The 23989-nt window shown below is 47.5% G+C and overlaps 1 protein-coding gene across 2 annotated transcripts in view; it reads left to right on the top strand.

Moving 5' to 3' along the window:
• Window positions 1–23989, top strand: part of NELL2 (neural EGFL like 2) — a 489529-nt gene that overhangs the window by 179449 nt on the left and 286091 nt on the right. Inside the window, exon 8 of one of the 2 annotated variants that reach the window (XM_063927345.1) lies at window positions 3826–3954. The exons of the other annotated variant lie outside the window; for it this stretch is intronic. Within the exon in view, the coding sequence (XP_063783415.1) occupies window positions 3826–3954 (129 nt within the window). The remainder of the gene's footprint in view (window positions 1–3825; window positions 3955–23989) is intronic. 2 annotated transcript variants of the gene reach the window in all.

Below are 23989 nucleotides of genomic sequence, written 5' to 3'. Positions count from 1 at the left end.
ACGAAGGATTTGATGAGCCAAGGGGCCGACAACGGAAAGATGGAAAGAAGAAGAGCAGACGACCTGATATACAAGATTTTGATGGACAATGCCATGGGTACCCCAGTTTCCCTAGGAACTTTAAAATCACGCTAGCCCAACATTTTTTGTAAATCCATGGACGTTGTTTGCTTTACTCACGATTTATGAGCAAAAGCACAAAGAAGAAGACTCCAATCAACCGACACCAATCAAGACCTCAATCGACGAATGTACCTTTCCCTGACATAGAATACCATTGCATTTTCCATAAGTGTTCTCTATCTTCATCTCTACAACCCTCAGGTAATGACACACATAGACGATAGGGAATTCAGGCACAGATATCAGCAACCACATACCTCCCCCATTCATGTATCATCAACTAAAATGTGCATCCCCATTTTGTTACAACTACAGCCGAAATGAGCTCGGTAAAGTTTGACAGCCCATCCACAGACCTGTACCACAGGATAAGAAGGAATTCAAATGTATACTTCGCAATACCTCGAAGCTTGATTTACCACACGTACGGCACGATGATGCATGACCCACCAAACATGGACTCATACACACATGCTTCTGCTTTCTCACTAGGTCATACCCTCTTCACACCTTCTCCTCTCCTCCCCTACCCAACCATGGAAATCAATTAACCCCTGACTTACATTTTTCTCCTTAAATGTTTTGTGGCAGTTATTATTGACTGCCAAAGGGTGGACTGTCAAAGTCAGAAAAATGTCTCAATGCACGTTGCCATATTTGCACCGCACACTGGTCCGTGCTGCGCATGCGTACGCTCTCCCGTGGAAGCGCATACCCGCAATCGCGTGCACTCGCACGCGCAGTATGCGCATTTACGGTAGAGTTTATGTGATCGTAGCGTGCGACTCATTAGTTACAAATGTTCACAATTAATGTAGTTTATAGATCATGATCCCTTTGATAGTTTCTGTAAGTTTGGTTAAAGTACAATGTCCCAGAGCTGAGGAATCCCTCTTTGCATCGTACGAAGGGTCTAACAGGAATCATACTGCAGTGTTTGGTACCCATCGGAAGAGTATTTAATTAGCAATATTCCGGTGTTGGTTTGGAGCGTATTAATCGCTCGTGCGAATAGTTATGGACATAAGAAGTTTATGTCCATTTCTATGATTTACACATACTCAGGTATGCGGCGGGAAACCCAGTTTCCCACCCACCTGAGCTGTTGGAAATCGTCACAGCCCACCTGTATGAACCACCCTATGACCTTTTGTTATGATGCAGGGCCGAATTCCTTCGGCCAATGGACAATGGGATTGTAGGACCAGGAGATTGCATTGTGTGTGGAGCATAAATAGGCAGGCCGACCATATCCAGCTCTCACTCTCTCATCAACGGTTATCTGCTGATAATCGGGAGCTGGATATCGAGGCGCTGGCGATCATACCCTTTGTGCGTAAGTTCTCTCCATAATCATTGTCTTTCTGCGAGCCAATCTCTCTCTCTCTCTCTCTCTCTATCTCTCTCTCTCCTCTTTTTCTCTTAAATGCCTTATAGTATTATAGTATTGTATCGTATTGCATTTAGGTCAGTGTAGTATTGTCTTTTTGTATTTATTGTTTAGTTCTGTGGTTAGGAAGTCTCTGTTATATTGTAGTGTATCATATGTACTGTTATCCCCTTTTACAAGTATATTAGACATAATACAGTTAATAGGCCTTGGAAACCTAAACCAGTATCTGTGTATTTTCTATAGTGATAAGTGTTCATTTGAGCGTCGGTGACGCTCATGCAGCTTTGTAGATAGTCAGGTTACACAAGGTTGCACTTACACCCAGTACTCACATTAAGGTATTCAGTGTATTTCATTGGTATAAGGTTTTAACATAAAGGTATAGTGTTGTGAGCGTCTGCATCGCTGGTGACCCCCTCGTGGTCTCTAGCGTACGCTACGTTACAGCGAATCTTTCCCCTAGACATAACCAATAACGTGTCCTGTGATCCCTGGGCCGTGAGCGAACGTGACGCCTGAGCGTCTCGCCTACGGCTGAGCGATCGTTACGCAACTAGCGTACCATTACGGTACTTCTTAAGTAAACAGCGTACAGTGTTCTTAGCTTCATAAAGGGTTGTTTATACGACAAAGGAATTTAGCATTGTCACTTCAAATAGAATTCTCTAGCTTAGAATTATCTACCTTTCTATGCAAGGGCAGATAGCTCAATTAATAGTTTGTCTGACTGCAATGCCACAGGCAATGGGTTAGAGTCCCGTGTATGTCAGCATCTTGAAATGTCATAAATGACAGTGTGACTGAATAATAAAGAAATCTCAAGTTGACTTCACGAGTGTTGTATAGGTATTAGCAACAGAAGGGGTCAGGGTAGGAGACAGCGGTGGTCAGGAGATGCTGGGCTTCAAAAGGGGGGGAAGCTGCAAGTGAAAGTAATTAAAACAGATAATTGACAAGTGCCACCAACAGCGCCCTCTATTGTGCTTCGCTAAGTGCGGTGCCCCCTCCGCACACACCTAGCTATGGCCCTGGTGAACACATAGTGGCAAATAAATGCTCTTTGAATCATTTTCATTCCTTAAAACATCTAAAGCTGGGTACACATCTGGCTGACGGACCAATCGTTCACCCGATGTGTCGTGCCTGATGTCACAACTGGGAGGGCATTTAAGACAGCCCGTCCAATAGAAATGTTTGTCACTGGCGATCCCTGCAGCAAGTGTGCATACGGGTGTGGTAATGAAAGTCGACAGTAACTAGGTCGACAATGTCTAGGTCGACCACTATTGGTCGACAGTAACTAGGTTGACAGGGTGTCTAGGTCGACAGGGTCTTTAGGTCGACTTGTTCTAGGTCGACAGGTCAAAAGGTCGACATGAGTTTTTAATGTTATTTTGGTGTCGTTTTCTTCGTAGAGTGACCGGGAACCCCAAATAGTGCACCGCGTCCCCTCGCATGGCTTGCTTCGCTCACCATGCTTCGGGCATGGTGCCTTCGCTCCGCTACCGCTTCGCTCGGCACAGATTACCGTTCCAATCGTAGTCCACATGGATCGTTAAGTATGAAAAGGTTCAAAAAAAGAAAAAAATTGTGAAAAACTCATGTCGACCTTTTGACCTGTCGACCTAGAACATGTCGACCTAAAGACCCTGTCGACCTAGACACCCTGTCGACCTAGTTACTGTCGACCAATAGTGGTCGACCTAGACATTGTCGACCTAGTTACTGTCGACTTTCAGTCCGGATCCCGTGCATACACATATATATCTGCAGGGCTGACATGATAAGTTTGTGAACAACGTAGTACAGACATATCAGGGGCACACATCCGCCAATGGGCTTTGGATATTTTAGCAGTTCGGTTGAACGGACAATATATCGCCCAGTGTGAATGCAAGGTCAGCAACATATAATACCGCTCTTCTTTGTAATAAATGTAATATTTTGAATTTGGAACAGAAGTCAGCTGTGACCTGTGTACGTATTACTGTACAAATGATTTACTTTCAATGACTTTAACTATCAGCATGCTGTCATTTTATCTCTTCACGGCTTTACTTGCATTTCCCAGTGGCTTTCTAAATTTATATACTGTATTGCCCTTCATTTGGAAGGTATTAGTAATTTGAATATTCAATACTAAATGTAGTTGAGACAGGTAAGCTATTATTGCTTATTATACCACGGTTACATGAAACCGGTCATTTGCTTTGGCATGTTACAGAAGAATTTTCATCCTCTGGAGTATTATTATGGAATTAGAGGAAATACTGTTTGTTTCATAAGCCTTTCCTCCCCTGTTCTTACAGCTGTCAAGAGCCGAGCAGAGGATGAATAGGCTAGATCAATGTTATTGCGAGAGATCCTGCACTGTAAAGGGCAGCATATACAGAGAGCTGGAGACCTGGACAGACGGCTGTAAGAAGTGTACATGCATGGTAAGAATATTGAGCATGTGTTTATAAAAGTTTGACATTTGTTCCTGCATAATGTTTAATCTGTCATTATTTTTTACAAATTAATTTCTTATGACTGTGCATAACAGTAAACAAAGTGTCCATCAGAAACCGTCTAAAACTTTTACTATAATACAGTGGTTCCCAAACTTTTTGGAATCATGGCACCCTAGAGTATCAGCATTTTATTCATGGCACCCCATGGCCTAAATTTATTAGCGAGAAATTTTGTAATAAATATTAAATCAAAGATTGTGTTTATATGTCGTCTTTAGGTTCCATTATGTGGTGAGGAACAAGATTTGCTTCTGTTTGTCCACATATTTTATGATTGGCAGCCACCAGCACTGGTTTTGCTTATTACATTGACCAGAAATAATTTTGATTGGTCCTGGACCACCAATCCAAGGCACCCCTGCAAGTGTTCTGAGGCACCCCAGAGTGCCTAGGCACACAGTTTTGGGAACCACTGCAATAATAGAAGGAATTGTTTTGACAGAAAAGTCCCCTTCCTCAAAATAGTAGAACACAAGCCTGGTATCCTCATAATTCTGACGTTCCTTACCCCAGACGCCTTCCATTCTCTCCAGGTTGGAGAAGTTCAAATGTTAACAGTTCATTACAGATTAATTGAATCTGACACATTTTAGGGATGATGGGTACAGAGGAGAAATATTGTTGTGATGTAGTCTAAAACGGGATGACCTTGCACAGCTGCCTCAGGCAGCACGTTTTGTGGGTCAGCAAAACAGATTTAAAAATAAATTTTTCACTTATGTCCTAGAGGATACTGGGGTCCACATTAGTACCATGGGATATAGACTGGTCCACTAGGAGCCTTGGGCACTTTAAGAAATCAATAGTGTGCACTGGCTCCTCCCTCTATTCCCCTCCCATCAGACTCAGTTTAGAAAATGTGCCCGGAGGAGTCGGTCACACTTAGGGAAGCTCCTGAAGAGTTTTCTGCATTTATTTTCTGTTTGTTATTTTTCAGGCAGGTCTGGCACCAGACTTCCTGCTTCGTGGGACTTAGGGGAGAGAACGGACCAGCTTCCTAAAGAGTTAATGGTCCAGTTTCTCCGCTGACAGGACACTGAGCCGCTGAGGGAGTCATTCGCAAGCCCCACCACGGCAAGCGTACCCTCCCGCAGCACACCGCCACCCCTAACAGAGCCAGAAGATAGAAGAGTGGCGAGTACAGCGCCGGCGTCCCGGTTAGCGGGTCGCTGGTGGGAATGGTGGCACAAGGGTAGGAGCGCAGCTCTGAGTGCAGGCTGCGCTCCAGAGGGCTCAGGAGGACATACAGTGTAGTGTGTCCCGCTGTGAGGGGTGCACTGAGCCACCACTGATTACCTACACTGGCTAACATACCTAACAAGGGTTTTAACCCTCTGTTAGGCATAACAATTACCTCAGGCCAGTATAAAAAAGCAGGAAGCTGAGCGCCAGTAAGGGGGCGGGGCTTCACTATGAGCGGATCCAGCAGCTCACCAGCGCCATTTTCCCTCTGCAGTTTACACTGACAGGAATCACAGGGAAGCGCAGCTCCTCCACAAAGACTCCATGTCTCCTCAGCGGTACCAGGGGGTCTTAGAAGGTGGGGGGGGGTGTTGTAGTATACTAAGCCCTTTTAAGGGACTTAGTGTGGCGACCCAGCTAAGTTTTACTTGGTTACAGGGGCGCTGTGTTGCTGGCTCCAATTTCTGTGTCTCCCTGAGGGCTCTGTGTGGGTTAAACTGTGTTTTCACCTTCTGTCTGTGGGTGTTTGTGTGTCCCTTCACGTTACCATGTCCAGGGACTGTGTTTCCTGCATAGCTGACTGTCTTTCCTCTCCCGGAGACTCGCTACCCTGTACTCATGATAGTGCACATTCTCAAGCTAGTGGGGCAGAACCCCATGGTTTGCTTCCATTAAAGGGATGATATCTAATATTTCTACTAATTTATCCCATAACGAGAAAGACACGCAGATTTTAAGACAGTCTATGGCTGTCCTGATGAATAGAGATTCAGTTCCCATACCAGCGTCTCAAATCCCCACCTTTTGCCCACAAAAGCGTACTCTGGCCCAGCTAATGCAGGATGATACTGATGACGATGCATCAGATCCAGAGGAGGGTGAAGTGGATGCAAGTGGGGGGGTGGGTGCGGTCCTGTCACAAGGAATACAGGCCCTGATAGAGGCTATCAGAAATGTCCTGCACATTCCTGACAAGACGGCAGAGGTAGACGAGGAATCTTATTTTAATGTAAAAAAGAAATCCTCAGCTACTTTTCCTGCATCAAACTAATTGAATGCCCTGTTTGAAGAAACTTGGGCTAACCCTGACTAAAAATTTCAGATCCCTAAAAGATTAATTTCAGTACTTCCTTTAACTTTCCTCTGGAAGAGAGAAAGATAGAAAGATATGTGGACGCATCGGTATCTACGTTGTCACGTAAGATAGTCTTACCTGTTCCTGGGGCAGCATCCTTAAAGGACACAGCTGACCGCAAGATTGAGAACACTCTCAAATCGTTATACACTGCATCTGGGGTGGCCCAGAGACCCACTATTGTTTGTGCATGGATCACTAAAGCCATTGCAAAGTGGTCAGGTAATCTAATTGACAGATTGGATACCTTACCCAGGGGGGAGATAGTTTTACTCCTGCAGCATATTCAAGACTCTGCTAACTTTATGGTGGAGGCCATAAAGGAAATTGGTATGCTCAACGCACGCACCACTGCCATGGCAGTGTCTTCACGCAGGGGCCTGTGGCTCTCCTAGTGGACTGCGGATGCAGATTCCAGGAGAGGCGTGGAAAACCTACCATTCACAGGTGAGGCCCTTTTTGGAGATGAACTGGATAAGTGGATATCCAAGGCTACGGCGGGTAAGTCTACGTACGTACGTACGTACGTACGTACGTACGTACGTACGTTCGTACGTACGTACGTACCTTCCTTCCGCAGCACCCCCAGCTAGGAAAACCTACTCTGCTCCAACTCTGCAGTTCTTTCGGACAGCGAAATTCAAAGGCAAATCCAAAGGTTCTTCTACAGCCTTCAAAGGTAATAGAGGTAAACCCAGAAAACCAGCAGCTGCAGATTCTCAGGAACAGACCTCCGGGTCTGCTTCCTCAAAGCCTTCAGCATGACGGTGGTCCGCACTGCCTGGAAGACAGGCAGGTGGGAGCTCGGTTACGTTATTTCAGTCATGTTTGGGCAACATCTTACCAGGATCCCTGGGTCACAGACCTTATCACCCAGGGATACAGACTGGAGTTTCAGGAACTCCCACCTCACAAATTCTTCAAATCAGGCTCACCAGCTTCTCCGGAAGCAAGTACGACTTTACAGGCAGCAATTCAAAAACTGGTACAGACTCAGGTCATTGTCCCAGTTCCACTTCAACTACACAACAAGGGTTTTTACAACAACCTGTTTGTGGTACCGAAACCGGATGGTTCAGTAAGGCCCATTTTAAACCTGAAATCACTGAACCCGTATTTAAGGGTGTTCAAGTTCAAGATGGAGTCTCTGAGAGCGGTGATCTCAGGTCTGGAGGAGGGGGAATTCCTGGTGTCTCTGGACATCAAGGATGCGTACCTTCATATTCCGATTTGACCACCTCATCAGGCTTGTCTACGGTTTGCACTACAGGACTGTCACTACCAGTTTCAGGCCCTGCCATTTGGCCTTTCCACGGCACCGAGGGTATTCACCACGGTAATGGCAGAAATGATGTTTCTCCTCCGAAAGCAGGGAGTGAACATTATACTGTACCTGGATGACCTGCTGATAAAAGCGCCTTCCAGGGAGAGGTTGTTGGACAGCATTGCCCTCTCAACCCGACTACTTCAGGATGATGGATCTTCCGTTCCTGGGGATGATACTGGATACAGAGGAACAGAAGGTATTCCTTCCGTTGGAAAAGGCATTGGTTATCCAGTCAATGGTGCGGGATGTTCTAAAACCAGCCCGGATATCGGTGCATTTATGCATTCGCCTTCTGGGGAAGGTTTCATGCGAGGCCCTTCCAGATGGATCTGATGGACAAATGGTCCGGATCGCATCTTCACATGTACCAGAGGATACGTCTGTTGCCAAAAGCCAGGATTTCTCTTCTGTGGTGGCTTCAGACTTCTCACCTGACCGAGGGTCGAAGGTTCGGGATTCAAAATTGGATTCTGCTAATTACAGATGCAAGCCTCAGAGGTTGGGGAGTGGTCACCCAGGGGGTACAGTTCCAAGGAAAATGGTCAAGTCAGGAAACCATTCTTCCAATCAACATTCTGGAACTAAGGGCCATATACAACGCCCTTCTACAGGCATCGCAAGTTCTTCAAAATCAAGCCATTCAGGTTCAGTCGGACAATGTGACGGCAGTAGTGTACATAAACCGACAGGGCGGAACGAATAGCAGAGCAACAATGTCAGAGGTAACAAGAATTCTCCTCTAGGCAGAAAGACACGCGGTGGCGCTGTCTGCAATCTTCATTCTGGGAGTAGACAACTGGGAAGCGGACTTCCTCAGCAAACACGACCTGCACCCGGGAGAGTGGGGCCTTCACCCGCAGGTGTTCGAGTCCTTAACACGTCGGTGGGGGACTCCACATGATGGCCTCTCGTCTCAGCAAGAAGCTAAAGCGGTATTGTTCCAGGTCGATGGACCCGCAAGCAGTGGTGGCGGACGCTCTGGTGACTCCATGGGTCTACCAGATGGTTTACGTGTTTCCACCTCTTCCACTGATCCCAAGAATTCTCAAAAGAATAAAAAGGAAAAAGGTTCAAGCAATTCTCATTGCTCCGGATTGGCCAAGAAGGGCCTGATACGTGGATCTACTGGAGATACTCCTAGAGGACCCGTGGCCTCTACCTCTTCGAGAGGATCTTCTACAACAGGGGCCGTTCGTCTATCAAGACTTACTATGGCTATGTTTGACTGCATGGAAGTTGAGCATCAAATTTTAGCCCAGAAAGGCATTCCGGACAAGGTTATTCCAACCCTGATCCAAGCCAGGAAAGGGGTAACGTCTAAACATTACCACCGTATTTGGAAATATGTCTCATGGTATAAAAACAGGTTATTTCCTGCAGTGGAATTTCAGCTGGGACGTTTTCTCCTTTTTCTACAGTCGGGTGTGGATGTGGGCCTACGTTTGGCTCCTTGAAGTTCCAGATTTCGGCCTTATCCATTTTCTTCCAGATACAATTGGCTACCCTCCCTGAGGTTCAGACATTCTTGAAGAGGGTTTTGCACATCCAACCGCCCTTTGTGCCTCCCACGGCACCTTCGGATCTTAACGTGGTGTTGCAGTTCCTACAATCAGAATGGTTCGAGCCTTTACAGGAGGTTGACGTAAAGTTTCTTATGTGGAAGACCGTTACACTGTTGGCGTGTGTCGGAACTGGGGGCGGTGTCTCACAAAAGCCACTATTTGATTTTTCATGAAGATAGAGCTGAACTCAGAACTCGTCAGCAATTTCTTCCTAAGGTGGTGTCTGCGTTTCATATCAACCAACCTATTGTGGTTCTGGTGCTTACTGACACCTCTGTTACATCAAAGTCCTTGGATGTTGTGAGGGCTTTGAAGATCTATGTGAAGTGGACAGCTCGTCACAGGAAATCTGACTCGCTTTTTGTTCTCTATGATCCCAAGAAGATTGGGTGTCCTGCTTCAAAGCAGTCTATTGCTCGCTGGATCAGGCTTACTATCCAGCATGCTTATTCATCGTCAGGATTTCCAGTTCCTAAAGTATAGGCCCACTCTACTAGGTTGGTGGGTTCTTCCTGGGCGGCTGCCCAGGGTGTCTCTGTTTTACAGCTCTGCCGAGCAGCTACTTGGTCGGGTTCGAACACGTTTGCTAAGTTCTACAAGTTCGATAGTGAGTCTCACAAGCTCCACCCCCCAGACTACATGAGGAGCTGCTGTTGCTGCATGAAGCCTGGATGAGGAGAAGATGAATGTGAAAATAACTCACAGGCACAAATAGAGGAAAATGAGGATTAAAATGTTCTACTGAATGGTTGTAGCATAAAACTCAGGGAAAGAAGTGGAGTCTTGATTATTGTGAATATTCTCTGGAAGAATTGAATCCATTGGTACTGGTTAATCCAGGAATAAAGATCCGTGAGAGATAAACATCAGACTCCGCATTATCCCAGAGGGTGCACGCACCTGCAAATTGTGACTATATTATGGCTTTCCTCTTGCTTGTGTGTGCTGGTTCGAATCTCACCACTGTTCTGTTACATCCTTCCTCAGGATATGTCCGTCTCCTTGGGCACATTTTCTAAACTGAGTCTGGTGGGAGGGGCATAGAGGGAGGAGCCAGTGCACACTATTGATTTCTTAAAGTGCCCAAGGCTCCTAGTGGACCCGTCTATACCCTGTGGTAGTAATGTTGAACCCAGTATTCTCTACGGAGTACGAGAAAAGGATTTACCGGTAGGTAATTAAAATCCTATTTTTTCCCTTCTTTCTCTCCTTCCAAGTTTTTTCCCCCCACCATTTCTGCTATGTATCGCATTAGCTAATGTAATCTATTTTAGTACCATTCGGTTAATATACAGTGTTGGTATTCATATACGCCATCCAGTTTATATATGATGGTGTTCATATACGCCATCCAGTTTATATATGATGGTGTTTATATACGCCATCCAGTTAATATATGATGGTGTTCATATAGGCTGTCCAGTTAATATATGGTGGTGTTCATATAAGCCATCCAGTTTATATACTGTATGATGGTGTTCATAAACGCCATGTAGTTAATATATGATGGTGTTCATATAGGCTGTCCAGTTAATATATGATGGTGTTCATATAAATCATGAGCATGAAAATTATATTTTGGTATGGCACAAGAAATGCAGGCTGTTTTTGCATGTAATTTGAATGCATTTTAGACGCATCATCCACAAGGGTAAAATTCCGGTCCTTTTATTACCACTGTATTTAGGTGCAAAAACTTGAACTAAACCACGTGAAGCAATTAGAAACTTGTGGGGGGAATTCAAATGAGTGCGAGACTTAGAGAGGTAAAAAAAACCTTGTGTACCTATGGATTACCGCGCTCCTGATACCCGCAGTTCTAATTTTTTTTAAATGGCTCCTGGTGGTCTCCCCTCCATCTTTACACTGGGGAGGGGACAGCTGGGTGTTGTGGGGGTTGCTGTGAGGCTCAAGGACTGCTGGAAAATGTAGTTCTACCCAGTGCTGTAACTAGGTGTACGCATAGTGTGCCACCGCACATAGCGATGCAGGGTAGGGGGCGCTATTGGAGGCACTTGTCAATTATCTTTTTTAATTACTTTCACTTGTAGCTTCCCCCCCTTTTTGAAGCCCAGCACATCCTGATTGCTGCTGTCTCCTACCCTGACCCCTCTGTTGCTAATACCATAAACTTAACTTGATAGCTCTTTGGTATTCAGTCACACTGTATATGGGGGAAGTATATGGTGGGGGGGGGGGGGTGCAGAATATGGAAGAGGATGGGGTAGCAGTATATATAGGGGCAGTATATTGTGGAGGGGGCAGTGTATATAGATAGTGTGTGTGTATTTGTGTCACACAGAGGTGACTATAGTGAAAAAAATCTACATCTCTCACTCCATTGTCCCTATCTGCCCCTACCACTCCTCTCTCTCACCCCAGTCCCTATCTAACTCAACGCATACCTCCCAACATTTCAAAGAGATGGAGAGGGACTTCTGCACGCACCCATCTGAAAAGGGCGAATGGCCTATGGAAAAGGGGGCGTGGCTTCGCAGTAGTGCCGCAATTGATAGCCATGCCCCTATTGTTGTCAGTGAGGGGGCATGCCCAGCACTTTATGAGCTGCTGGCATGCCCCCAGTCCCCCTGTCTCCACTGAATAGATGCTGTGCGCATGTGCACAGTGTCTATTCTCCGCTATATATATATATATAATAAAAAACAAGTGCGCTAAATAAGACTGTATCTACAATGATTCTTCCAGTGTTGTTTTCATAAGTCAGAATTGAATACTGGAGAAGATTTGTATCTGGGAACCTGTAACGGACACCCCTCACCAAGATGGTCACCCAAACAAGAGGCCCAAGGCCAATTAGTAAAAAAAAATTTTAATAACACATGTTAAAACAAATACAGTTTTCACATAAAATTACTCATATAGTGTTCACAAAGATGTGTTTAAAATGATGACAATAAAGGATAACCAGTATGTTTGTTGTGTGGTCTTTAACTCTAGATACTCCCTCACCTTTTTCAAGGTGCGAGCTTAAGAGGGAGTATCTTCACAAACTATGCTGGAAACTCCTGACTGACAAACCCAACGTGTTTCATCTTATCGACTTCATCAGGGGTAACAAATATATAAAACAGGCTTTTTTGCCATTAATAGATTTGTGTGTGGAGAATCACAACCTTGGATATAGTGATAAAAAAGGATTCTCTTAAGTTCGCTCCTGATAGGAGCTTTCTTGGTGGTTCCTTTTAGGAATCCTAATGGTCCTACAGATGTGTCCACTATTACCTTTCTGAAAACAGAGCTATGGTAGTAAATTTGGCATGACATATATATTCCTTGTGCTTTTGTGCCGTCATATTGTGCCGTGACAATTCGTGACAATTGATAGTTTCACCACTGGGTGGCCAGTGCATCACGTAACATAGCTTTGCACTAACATTGCTGTTAAATAGACACTGTAATCAGTATGGCCAGCTTTAAAGTCTAATTGCTAATTGTGTAGGTGTGAAAATCTCAGTGTGAGAGGCCTTTGAAGTAGACTCCTTGGGGGTTACAGATTTTATCCTGGCTGGGGGATGTTACTATCAGTGACGTACGGTGGGCATGTCCCTGCTTACTATACAGTATGTTGCTCAGATCACAGAGGTGAATGAAATCTAAAGTGAAATTAAATAATAAGTTAATAAAAACCTTAGTGCTATAGAGTAAAAGAACATATTATAAGATTTTGCAATGATAAAATATTTCCAAATAAAGGGCCTCATTACGAGTTGATCAGACGAAGATGCTTTTTTCAGCCCGTGCGACAAACTAACCTCCGCCTATGGGGGTTGTTTTTTTCCCATACCAAGGCTTTGATCACTTGTGCAGGCCTGTTATGGTAAAAAATGTTGTGCAGTTTCTAAGTAGTTCTGGACTTAGGGGGTCATTATGACCCAATCGCAGCGTGTTGTCGTTCGCACAGCTGCAATCGGGTCCCTACTGCACATGTGCGACGGCCGCTATGCGCACGCACGGCCATCGACGGGAAACGACGCTGGAACCGAAAAAAGCGATCGCTGCAATGATCGCACGAAGATTGACAGGCGGAGGGGGTACCTGGGCATCAACTCACCGTTTGCAGCCATTTTCGGGGGGGGGGGGGTAAGAAAATGCGGGTGTAGTGAGAGAAACGCAGGCGTGTCCAGGACGGGTGTTTGACGTCAGAGCCAGGACCGAACAGGCTGAAAACGTTGCAGCAGGTAAGTAAGTCACCGGCACCCCTGCACTGAGGACACCGCCGGCACTGCCCACACTGCCGGCACCCCTGCACTGGGGATGCTGCCAGCACTCCTGCGCTGAGGACACCCCCTGCACTGCCAGCACTTTTGCACCGAGGACACTTCCGGCACTCCCACACTGCCTGCACCCCTGACTGCTGACACTTCTGGCACCCCTGCGCTGGGGATACTGCCAGCACTCCTGCACTGAAGACACCTCTCGCACCAAGGACACTTCTGGCACTCCCACACTGCCGACACCCTTGAACTCCTGCACTAAGGACACCTCCAGTACTCCCGCACTGCCGACACTGCCGGTACCCCTGCACTGAGGACACCGCCGGCACTTCCCGCACTGCCGACACTCCTGCACTGGGTATACTGCTAGCATTCCTGCACTGAGGACACCTCCTGCACTGCCGACACTGCCGGCACCCCTGCACAGAGGACACTTCCGGCACTCCCACACTGCTGGCACCCCTGAACTCCTGCAATGAGGACACCGCCCTCACTGCCAGCACTCCTGCAATGAGGACACCTTTTGCACTGCCGACACCCCTGCCCTACCGGCACACCTATTGCTAGCACTCATGGACTGAGGACACCTCCCGCACTGCCGGCACTTCTACACCGAGGACACTTCCGGCAACCCCACACTGCCGGCACCCCTGAATTCCTGCAATGAGGACACCTCCCGCACTGTCGACACTGCCGGCACACCTGCACTGGGGATACTGCCAGCACTCCTAGACTGAGGACACCTCCCGCACTGCTGGCACCCCTGCACCGAGGACACTTCCGACACTCCCACACTGCCGACACTGCCAGCACCCCTGAACTCCTGCACTGGGGACACCTCCCACACTGCCAACACTGCTGGAACCCCTGCACCGAGGACACTTCTGGCACTCCCAAACTGCCGACACCCCTGAACTCTTGCACTAAGGACACCTCCAGTACTCCCGCACTGCCGACACTGCCGACACCCCTGCACTGAGGACACCACCGGCACTGCCTGCACTGCTGACACTCCTGCACTGGGGATACTGTCAGAATTCCTGCACTAAGGACACCTCTCGCACTGTCGACACTGCCAGCACACCTGCACTGGGGATACTGCCAGCACTCCTAGACTGAGGACACCTCCCGCACTGCTGGCACCCCTGCACCGAGGACACCTCAGACACTCCCACACTGCCGACACTGCCAGCACCCTTGAACTCTTGCACTGAGGACACCTCCCACACTGCCAACACTGCTGGAACCCCTGCACCAAGGACACTTCTGGCACTCCCAAACTGCCGACACCCCATAACTCCTGCACTAAGGACACCTCCAGTACTCCCACACTGCCGACACTGCCGACACCCCTGCACTGAGGACACCACCGGCACTGCCTGCACTGCTGACACTCCTGCACTGGGGATACTGCCAGAATTCCTGCACTAAGGACACCTCCTGCACTGCCGACACTGCCGGCACCCCTGCACTGAGGACACTTCCGGCACTCCCACACTGCTGGCACCCCTGAACTCCTGCAATGAGGACACCGCCCTCACTGCCGGCACTCCTGCAATGAGGACACCTTTTGCACTGCCGACACCCCTGCCGGCACACCTATTGCTAGCACTCATGGACTGAGGACACCTCCCGCACTGTAAAGCATGAAATGCCAAATATTCCATTTTTAAATTCTCTCCCTTTATTGACTTTTCACAGATCACCGGACATGAATCCTATCGAGCTAGTGTGGTCTCAAATGAAAAGTTATATTCGTTCTCAATGTAAGCCAAGGACAAAAGAGCAACTGATTGATGGCATCAATACATTTTGGAAAAACGTACTTACATTAGAGACCTGTAATAATTATGTAGACCATTTATTTTCTGTGCTGCCAGTGATTATAGAAAGAAATGGACAAGCCAGCTGCATGTAATTGGAATGGATCATATTGTCAACAAAAAGAAGGTCAACAGTCATTAGGTCGACCAATATTGGTCGACAGGCCATATGTCGACACATCAAAAAAGACAGTACGCAAACGAATAATGCATAGAATTTGCATAAAGGGCCCTTTACCTATCGTACTCATCCTTTCTGCAAATGCTTGAAATATCAAAATTAGACTACCTGCTTAAATTAATTAATTTGTTATATTTTATCTGTAACATGTACTTCACCCTAGTATTACATTTGTTATGCAATCTTGAAAATTGTTTTAAAAAAAAAGTAGTCACCTCTGCAACACTGTATACTGTAATTGTGTATGGATTGTACAAAGCATCCAAGTGATTGCATTCAGTTTTGTCTAACTTGCAGTATATTTATACTATTTAGTTGGAATTATTTTATCATTGCAAAGTCTTATAATATGTTCCGTTACCTTGTAGCACTATTAGGTTTTAATTAACTTATTCTTTAATGTCACTTTAGACTTCATTCACCTCTGTGCTCTGAGTAACAAATAACTCCAATTTTTGCATTAATAAACTGAGGCTCTGAATTGCTAAAAGTTCACTGTTTATTTCAAATTCCAGGACAGCAGCCCTTCCCCCACCCAGAATACATGTTACTGTGCTGTATCTCTATTCCCCAAGGAATCTACTTCAAAGGCCTCTCACACTGAGATTTTCACACCTACACAATTAAGAACTGGACTCTAAAGCTGGCAATACTGTACATCAGAACGACCTGAATACAATCACACACACATAGCGATTTGGGCTGCTTTTCTAATTGATTTGCTGAGTCACTTAGAAATACAGCACAAATCGCTATGTGTGTATGGACTATAGCGATAGTGATGTGCATCCCTGCATGCTTGAAAGATCTAGTCATCACCCATGTTTTCTCTATTGCAAACACGGGCAGTGACAGATCGCTCAGCACACATCGCTGGTGCAGCTCTGTGTGCTGAGTGATCTTGCTGAGCCCGTGTGATCACCGATATCGCTGGGCAGAAAACCACTCAGCGCATACATACTGAGTGATTTTCCGCCTGCCCAGCGATGTCAGCGGGAGTGAATGGTTTTGCATAGCAGGACGCTTCCTGCTGAGGTGTCCTCAGTGCGGGAGTGCCAGAAGTGTCCACGGTACCATCAACCAAGTGCAAGGAGGACATCTCCCGCACTACTGACACTCCTGCACTGGGGATACTGCCAGCCCCCCTGCACTGATTACACCACCTACATCTCTGCACCGAGGACACTACTGGCACTCCCACATGTATTGGAGATATATTAATACTTCACAATTAGCTGCCGCTGCTAATATTCCCGTGTGCCTGATGGATAAATTGCCCTGCACATATGGATGTCCATGTTGCTGCCCACGGTGCTGTTGGTGCCTAGAGGTGGGAGGAGAAGCCACCGGCATCCTTGATTCTGCTGACCGGAAGTCTGACCCGGTCACATGCTCGTTGCCAGGGGTTACATGCTCGTTGCCAGGGGTTACATATGCTTTTTGCCATAGGGGTTATATGCTTAGAGCCAGGGGGTTACATGCTCATTCTGGGTAGCGCTGGGTAATGGTCTAGTAATACCCCTGGCATCTGTCTCCTATAAGGGCCGTCTTCCATGCTGTCTGCATGGAATCTGCAGCTTCCAGTAGTAGGTAGAGCCTAAGCATCTATTGTGCCGGTGCCCCCCCAGCACTCAGCCATTCCGGCTGCAGGCTTATGGCTGATCAGGCCCTGGGTCTCATGTTTCTTCACCCACTTGTATGACAGGCAGAGCACCCAGTGACTTATTATGGAGCACAGCCCAAGCACAGGACTGATTTGTGGCAGACAGGCACAGCACCCACTTGTATGGCAGACAGAGCACCCAGTGATTTATTATGGCAACACAGCCTCAGCACTGGACCGATTTGTGGCAGACAGACGCAGCACCCACTTGTATGGCAGACACTGTCGATCTTCAGACCGGATCCCAGTGAAATATATGTGGTATTGAAATACCAAAAATTCTCTCTACTCGCACCTTAACCACCAAACAATTGCAAAAAATGACAAGTATCAATAGTGCCTTTTAGTTAGTATCATAATTTCTATATTGAATCTCTGTGTGGAGTTTGTATGAACTCTTCATCAGCACATTATCAATCACAAGGAAAAAGATTTTTTTAAACATATAGGCAACATTGAGCCAGGTACATGTTGGAAGTTAGTATGAGAGATGTATTGGAAAAATATTAATACTTCACAATTAGCTGCTGCAGCTGATATTCCCGTGTGCATGATGGATAAATTGCCCTGCACATACGGCTCATGGGGGTCATTCTGACCCGATCGCTGCTGCTGACCAGCCGCTGCGGGCCGTGTAGTAATTAGTAGCTCCCGGCCAGCACGCTAAAGCTGCACTGGCCGGGAGCTACTCCTGAAGTACAAAAGCATCGCCGATGTGCAATACTTTTGCACTTCTGCAGGGCGGACTGGCCCTGTGCTGGGCATCCCCCACATGTCTCTGTTCCTGATCGTAGCCCTGCAGAATTTTGCAGGGCTACGATCAACTCGGAATGACCCCCCCATAGCTGCAATTTTGTTAGCAGATGGGCAAAACCATGGGGGTCATGCAGGCCTGATTGCACGCTAGGTTGTTTTGCTGAGCTGCGATCAGGACATAACTGCGCATGTGTGTGCCCCGCAATACGCAGGCGCGTCGCACAGGTACAAAGTGGATCGTTGCTGAGCAATGGATTTAATGAAGAATCCATTCGCACAGACAATCGCAAGGAGATTGACTGGAAGAAAACATTTGTGGATGTCAACTGACCGTTTTCTGGGAGTGTTTGGAAAAACGCAGGTGTGTCTATGTTTCGATAATTATCGACTCAGAGAGGGAGGCCGACGGCTCGGTCCCAGTGAGGGAGGCCGACGGCTCGGTCCCAGTGAGGGAGGCTGACGGCTCGGTCCCAGTGAGGGAGGCCAACGGCCCGGTCCCAGTAAAAGAATCCAAGGTGCTGACCCCAGCGGGGTTCCCGAAAGTCACTGCCCCGGGTGGGGTTCAGAAAGTCACTGCCCCGGGTGGGGTTCAGAAAGTCACTGCCCCGGGTGGGGTTCAGAAAGTCACTGCCCCGGGTGGGGTTCAGAAAGTCACTGCCCCGGGTGGGGTTCGGAAAGTCACTGCCCCGGGTGGGGTTCAGAAAGTCACTGCCCCAGGTGGGGTTCAGAAAGTCACTGCCCCAGGTGGGGTTCAGAAAGTCTCAGCCTCGAGTAAGGTCAATAGTGACCAGGTCCTAGCTAAGCACTCTAGTCAGTCAGATGGGAAGGAAGCAGATCCTGACTCTGTTGATATCTCAACATCTATAATCTTTGATGGGGACTTAGTCCAATTTCTGGCGCTTTACAAACACTATTACACCATTTTGTTGTCTAGACCATTTCTGGGCATCATTTCAGAGAACATTGTTCTCTATCTGATATATTCCTTTAGAGGAGAGCCTTTTGAGTGGGCGACCAGCCTAATGAAAGCTGAAGATCCCATTCTTCAGGATCCCCCAGCATTCAGTGATGCAGTTATTAAAAGATATGGTTCCAAAGAAATTGGTTCAGGTTCCTCTAAGTCACCCGTCTTGTCTGCTGAGAGTCCACCAAATACTGTAAACTCGGCACAAGAGTCTCAGCCCGTTGTTTTGACTGCAGGATGTGCTTTTCTGTCTTCTTCTTATAGTAGTACTTTGCCTGAAAGTTTAGCTCCCAAGGTTAAGAAACCAATCTCTTATTTGAACCCAGCCTTGCTGGGAGGTACCATCAGTTCAGACAATGTTTGGGGAATTACTTTGGTCAGATCTCAAGAGCTTTGTAAAAAGAAGAAGAAGAAAAAGAAATAATTATTGACTCTTGCCGTGATATTAAAAAAAAAAAAAAAGATTTTTTTTTCTCCTTGTCTTGTGTCCAGTGGCCACCGTCAAGGGGGGGGCACCGTTACAAGCTGTTGCCACAGCTTGTTTCTGTTAGACCAGTGTGTCAGGTTTTTTTTTGTATCCTTTGTTTTGAAAAGTCTGAATTTTGGGGTCCTTTGACCCCTCCTGACGATGAATAAGCATGCTGGATAGTAAGCCTGATCCAGCGAGCAATAGACTGCTTTGAAGCAGGACACCCAATCTTCTTGGGATCATAGAGAACAAAAAGCGAGTCAGATTTCCTGTGACGAGCTGTCCACTTCACAGTTAATATATGATGGTGTTCATATAGGCTGTCCAGTTAATATATGGTGGTGTTCATATAAGCCATCCAGTTTATATACTGTATGATGGTGTTCATAAACGCCATGTAGTTAATATATGATGGTGTTCATATAGGCTGTCCAGTTAATATATGATGGTGTTCATATAAATCATGAGCATGAAAATTATATTTTGGTATGGCACAAGAAATGCAGGCTGTTTTTGCATGTAATTTGAATGCATTTTAGACGCATCATCCACAAGGGTAAAATTCCGGTCCTTTTATTACCACTGTATTTAGGTGCAAAAACTTGAACTAAACCACGTGAAGCAATTAGAAACTTGTGGGGGGAATTCAAATGAGTGCGAGACTTAGAGAGGTAAAAAAAACCTTGTGTACCTATGGATTACCGCGCTCCTGATACCCGCAGTTCTAATTATTTTTAAATGGCTCCTGGTGGTCTCCCCTCCATCTTTACACTGGGGAGGGGACAGCTGGGTGTTGTGGGGGTTGCTGTGAGGCTCAAGGACTGCTGGAAAATGTAGTTCTACCCAGTGCTGTAACTAGGTGTACGCATAGTGTGCCACCGCACATAGCGATGCAGGGTAGGGGGCGCTATTGGAGGCACTTGTCAATTATCTTTTTTAATTACTTTCACTTGTAGCTTCCCCCCCTTTTTGAAGCCCAGCACATCCTGATTGCTGCTGTCTCCTACCCTGACCCCTCTGTTGCTAATACCATAAACTTAACTTGATAGCTCTTTGGTATTCAGTCACACTGTATATGGGGGAAGTATATGGTGGGGGGGGGGTGCAGAATATGGAAGAGGATGGGGTAGCAGTATATATAGGGGCAGTATATTGTGGAGGGGGCAGTGTATATAGATAGTGTGTGTGTATTTGTGTCACACAGAGGTGACTATAGTGAAAAAAATCTACATCTCTCACTCCATTGTCCCTATCTGCCCCTACCACTCCTCTCTCTCACCCCAGTCCCTATCTAACTCAACGCATACCTCCCAACATTTCAAAGAGATGGAGAGGGACTTCTGCACGCACCCATCTGAAAAGGGCGAATGGCCTATGGAAAAGGGGGCGTGGCTTCGCAGTAGTGCCGCAATTGATAGCCATGCCCCTATTGTTGTCAGTGAGGGGGCATGCCCAGCACTTTATGAGCTGCTGGCATGCCCCCAGTCCCCCTGTCTCCACTGAATAGATGCTGTGCGCATGTGCACAGTGTCTATTCTCCGCTATATATATATATATAATAAAAAACAAGTGCGCTAAATAAGACTGTATCTACAATGATTCTTCCAGTGTTGTTTTCATAAGTCAGAATTGAATACTGGTGAAGATTTGTATCTGGGAACCTGTAACGGACACCCCTCACCAAGATGGTCACCCAAACAAGAGGCCCAAGGCCAATTAGTAAAAAAAAATTTTAATAACACATGTTAAAACAAATACAGTTTTCACATAAAATTACTCATATAGTGTTCACAAAGATGTGTTTAAAATGATGACAATAAAGGATAACCAGTATGTTTGTTGTGTGGTCTTTAACTCTAGATACTCCCTCACCTTTTTCAAGGTGCGAGCTTAAGAGGGAGTATCTTCACAAACTATGCTGGAAACTCCTGACTGACAAACCCAACGTGTTTCATCTTATCGACTTCATCAGGGGTAACAAATATATAAAACAGGCTTTTTTGCCATTAATAGATTTGTGTGTGGAGAATCACAACCTTGGATATAGTGATAAAAAAGGATTCTCTTAAGTTCGCTCCTGATAGGAGCTTTCTTGGTGGTTCCTTTTAGGAATCCTAATGGTCCTACAGATGTGTCCACTATTACCTTTCTGAAAACAGAGCTATGGTAGTAAATTTGGCATGACATATATATTCCTTGTGCTTTTGTGCCGTCATATTGTGCCGTGACAATTCGTGACAATTGATAGTTTCACCACTGGGTGGCCAGTGCATCACGTAACATAGCTTTGCACTAACATTGCTGTTAAATAGACACTGTAATCAGTATGGCCAGCATTAAAGTCTAATTGCTAATTGTGTAGGTGTGAAAATCTCAGTGTGAGAGGCCTTTGAAGTAGACTCCTTGGGGGTTACAGATTTTATCCTGGCTGGGGGATGTTACTATCAGTGACGTACGGTGGGCATGTCCCTGCTTACTATACAGTATGTTGCTCAGATCACAGAGGTGAATGAAATCTAAAGTGAAATTAAATAATAAGTTAATAAAAACCTTAGTGCTATAGAGTAAAAGAACATATTATAAGATTTTGCAATGATAAAATATTTCCAAATAAAGGGCCTCATTACGAGTTGATCAGACGAAGATGCTTTTTTCAGCCCGTGCGACAAACTAACCTCCGCCTATGGGGGTTGTTTTTTTCCCATACCAAGGCTTTGATCACTTGTGCAGGCCTGTTATGGTAAAAAATGTTGTGCAGTTTCTAAGTAGTTCTGGACTTAGGGGGTCATTATGACCCAATCGCAGCGTGTTGTCGTTCGCACAGCTGCAATCGGGTCCCTACTGCACATGTGCGACGGCCGCTATGCGCACGCACGGCCATCGACGGGAAACGACGCTGGAACCGAAAAAAGCGATCGCTGCAATGATCGCACGAAGATTGACAGGCGGAGGGGGTACCTGGGCATCAACTCACCGTTTGCAGCCATTTTCGGGGGGGGGGGGAAGAAAATGCGGGTGTAGTGAGAGAAACGCAGGCGTGTCCAGGACGGGTGTTTGACGTCAGAGCCAGGACCGAACAGGCTGAAAACGTTGCAGCAGGTAAGTAAGTCACCGGCACCCCTGCACTGAGGACACCGCCGGCACTGCCCACACTGCCGGCACCCCTGCACTGGGGATGCTGCCAGCACTCCTGCGCTGAGGACACCCCCTGCACTGCCAGCACTTTTGCACCGAGGACACTTCCGGCACTCCCACACTGCCTGCACCCCTGACTGCTGACACTTCTGGCACCCCTGCGCTGGGGATACTGCCAGCACTCCTGCACTGAAGACACCTCTCGCACCAAGGACACTTCTGGCACTCCCACACTGCCGACACCCTTGAACTCCTGCACTAAGGACACCTCCAGTACTCCCGCACTGCCGACACTGCCGGTACCCCTGCACTGAGGACGCCGCCGGCACTTCCCGCACTGCCGACACTCCTGCACTGGGTATACTGCTAGCATTCCTGCACTGAGGACACCTCCTGCACTGCCGACACTGCCGGCACCCCTGCACAGAGGACACTTCCGGCACTCCCACACTGCTGGCACCCCTGAACTCCTGCAATGAGGACACCGCCCTCACTGCCAGCACTCCTGCAATGAGGACACCTTTTGCACTGCCGACACCCCTGCCCTACCGGCACACCTATTGCAAGCACTCATGGACTGAGGACACCTCCCGCACTGCCGGCACTTCTACACCGAGGACACTTCCGGCAACCCCACACTGCCGGCACCCCTGAATTCCTGCAATGAGGACACCTCTCGCACTGTCGACACTGCCGGCACACCTGCACTGGGGATACTGCCAGCACTCCTAGACTGAGGACACCTCCCGCACTGCTGGCACCCCTGCACCGAGGACACTTCCGACACTCCCACACTGCCGACACTGCCAGCACCCCTGAACTCCTGCACTGGGGACACCTCCCACACTGCCAACACTGCTGGAACCCCTGCACCGAGGACACTTCTGGCACTCCCAAACTGCCGACACCCCTGAACTCTTGCACTAAGGACACCTCCAGTACTCCCGCACTGCCGACACTGCCGACACCCCTGCACTGAGGACACCACCGGCACTGCCTGCACTGCTGACACTCCTGCACTGGGGATACTGTCAGAATTCCTGCACTAAGGACACCTCTCGCACTGTCGACACTGCCAGCACACCTGCACTGGGGATACTGCCAGCACTCCTAGACTGAGGACACCTCCCGCACTGCTGGCACCCCTGCACCGAGGACACCTCAGACACTCCCACACTGCCGACACTGCCAGCACCCTTGAACTCTTGCACTGAGGACACCTCCCACACTGCCAACACTGCTGGAACCCCTGCACCAAGGACACTTCTGGCACTCCCAAACTGCCGACACCCCATAACTCCTGCACTAAGGACACCTCCAGTACTCCCACACTGCCGACACTGCCGACACCCCTGCACTGAGGACACCACCGGCACTGCCTGCACTGCTGACACTCCTGCACTGGGGATACTGCCAGAATTCCTGCACTAAGGACACCTCCTGCACTGCCGACACTGCCGGCACCCCTGCACTGAGGACACTTCCGGCACTCCCACACTGCTGGCACCCCTGAACTCCTGCAATGAGG

Source organism: Pseudophryne corroboree, chromosome 6 (genome assembly GCF_028390025.1).
Source record: "Pseudophryne corroboree isolate aPseCor3 chromosome 6, aPseCor3.hap2, whole genome shotgun sequence".
In the NCBI taxonomy this organism is placed as follows: Eukaryota; Metazoa; Chordata; class Amphibia; order Anura; family Myobatrachidae; genus Pseudophryne; species Pseudophryne corroboree.
The sequence above is the reverse complement of the archived record's forward strand: the minus strand, read 5'-3'. Positions and strand labels throughout refer to the sequence as shown.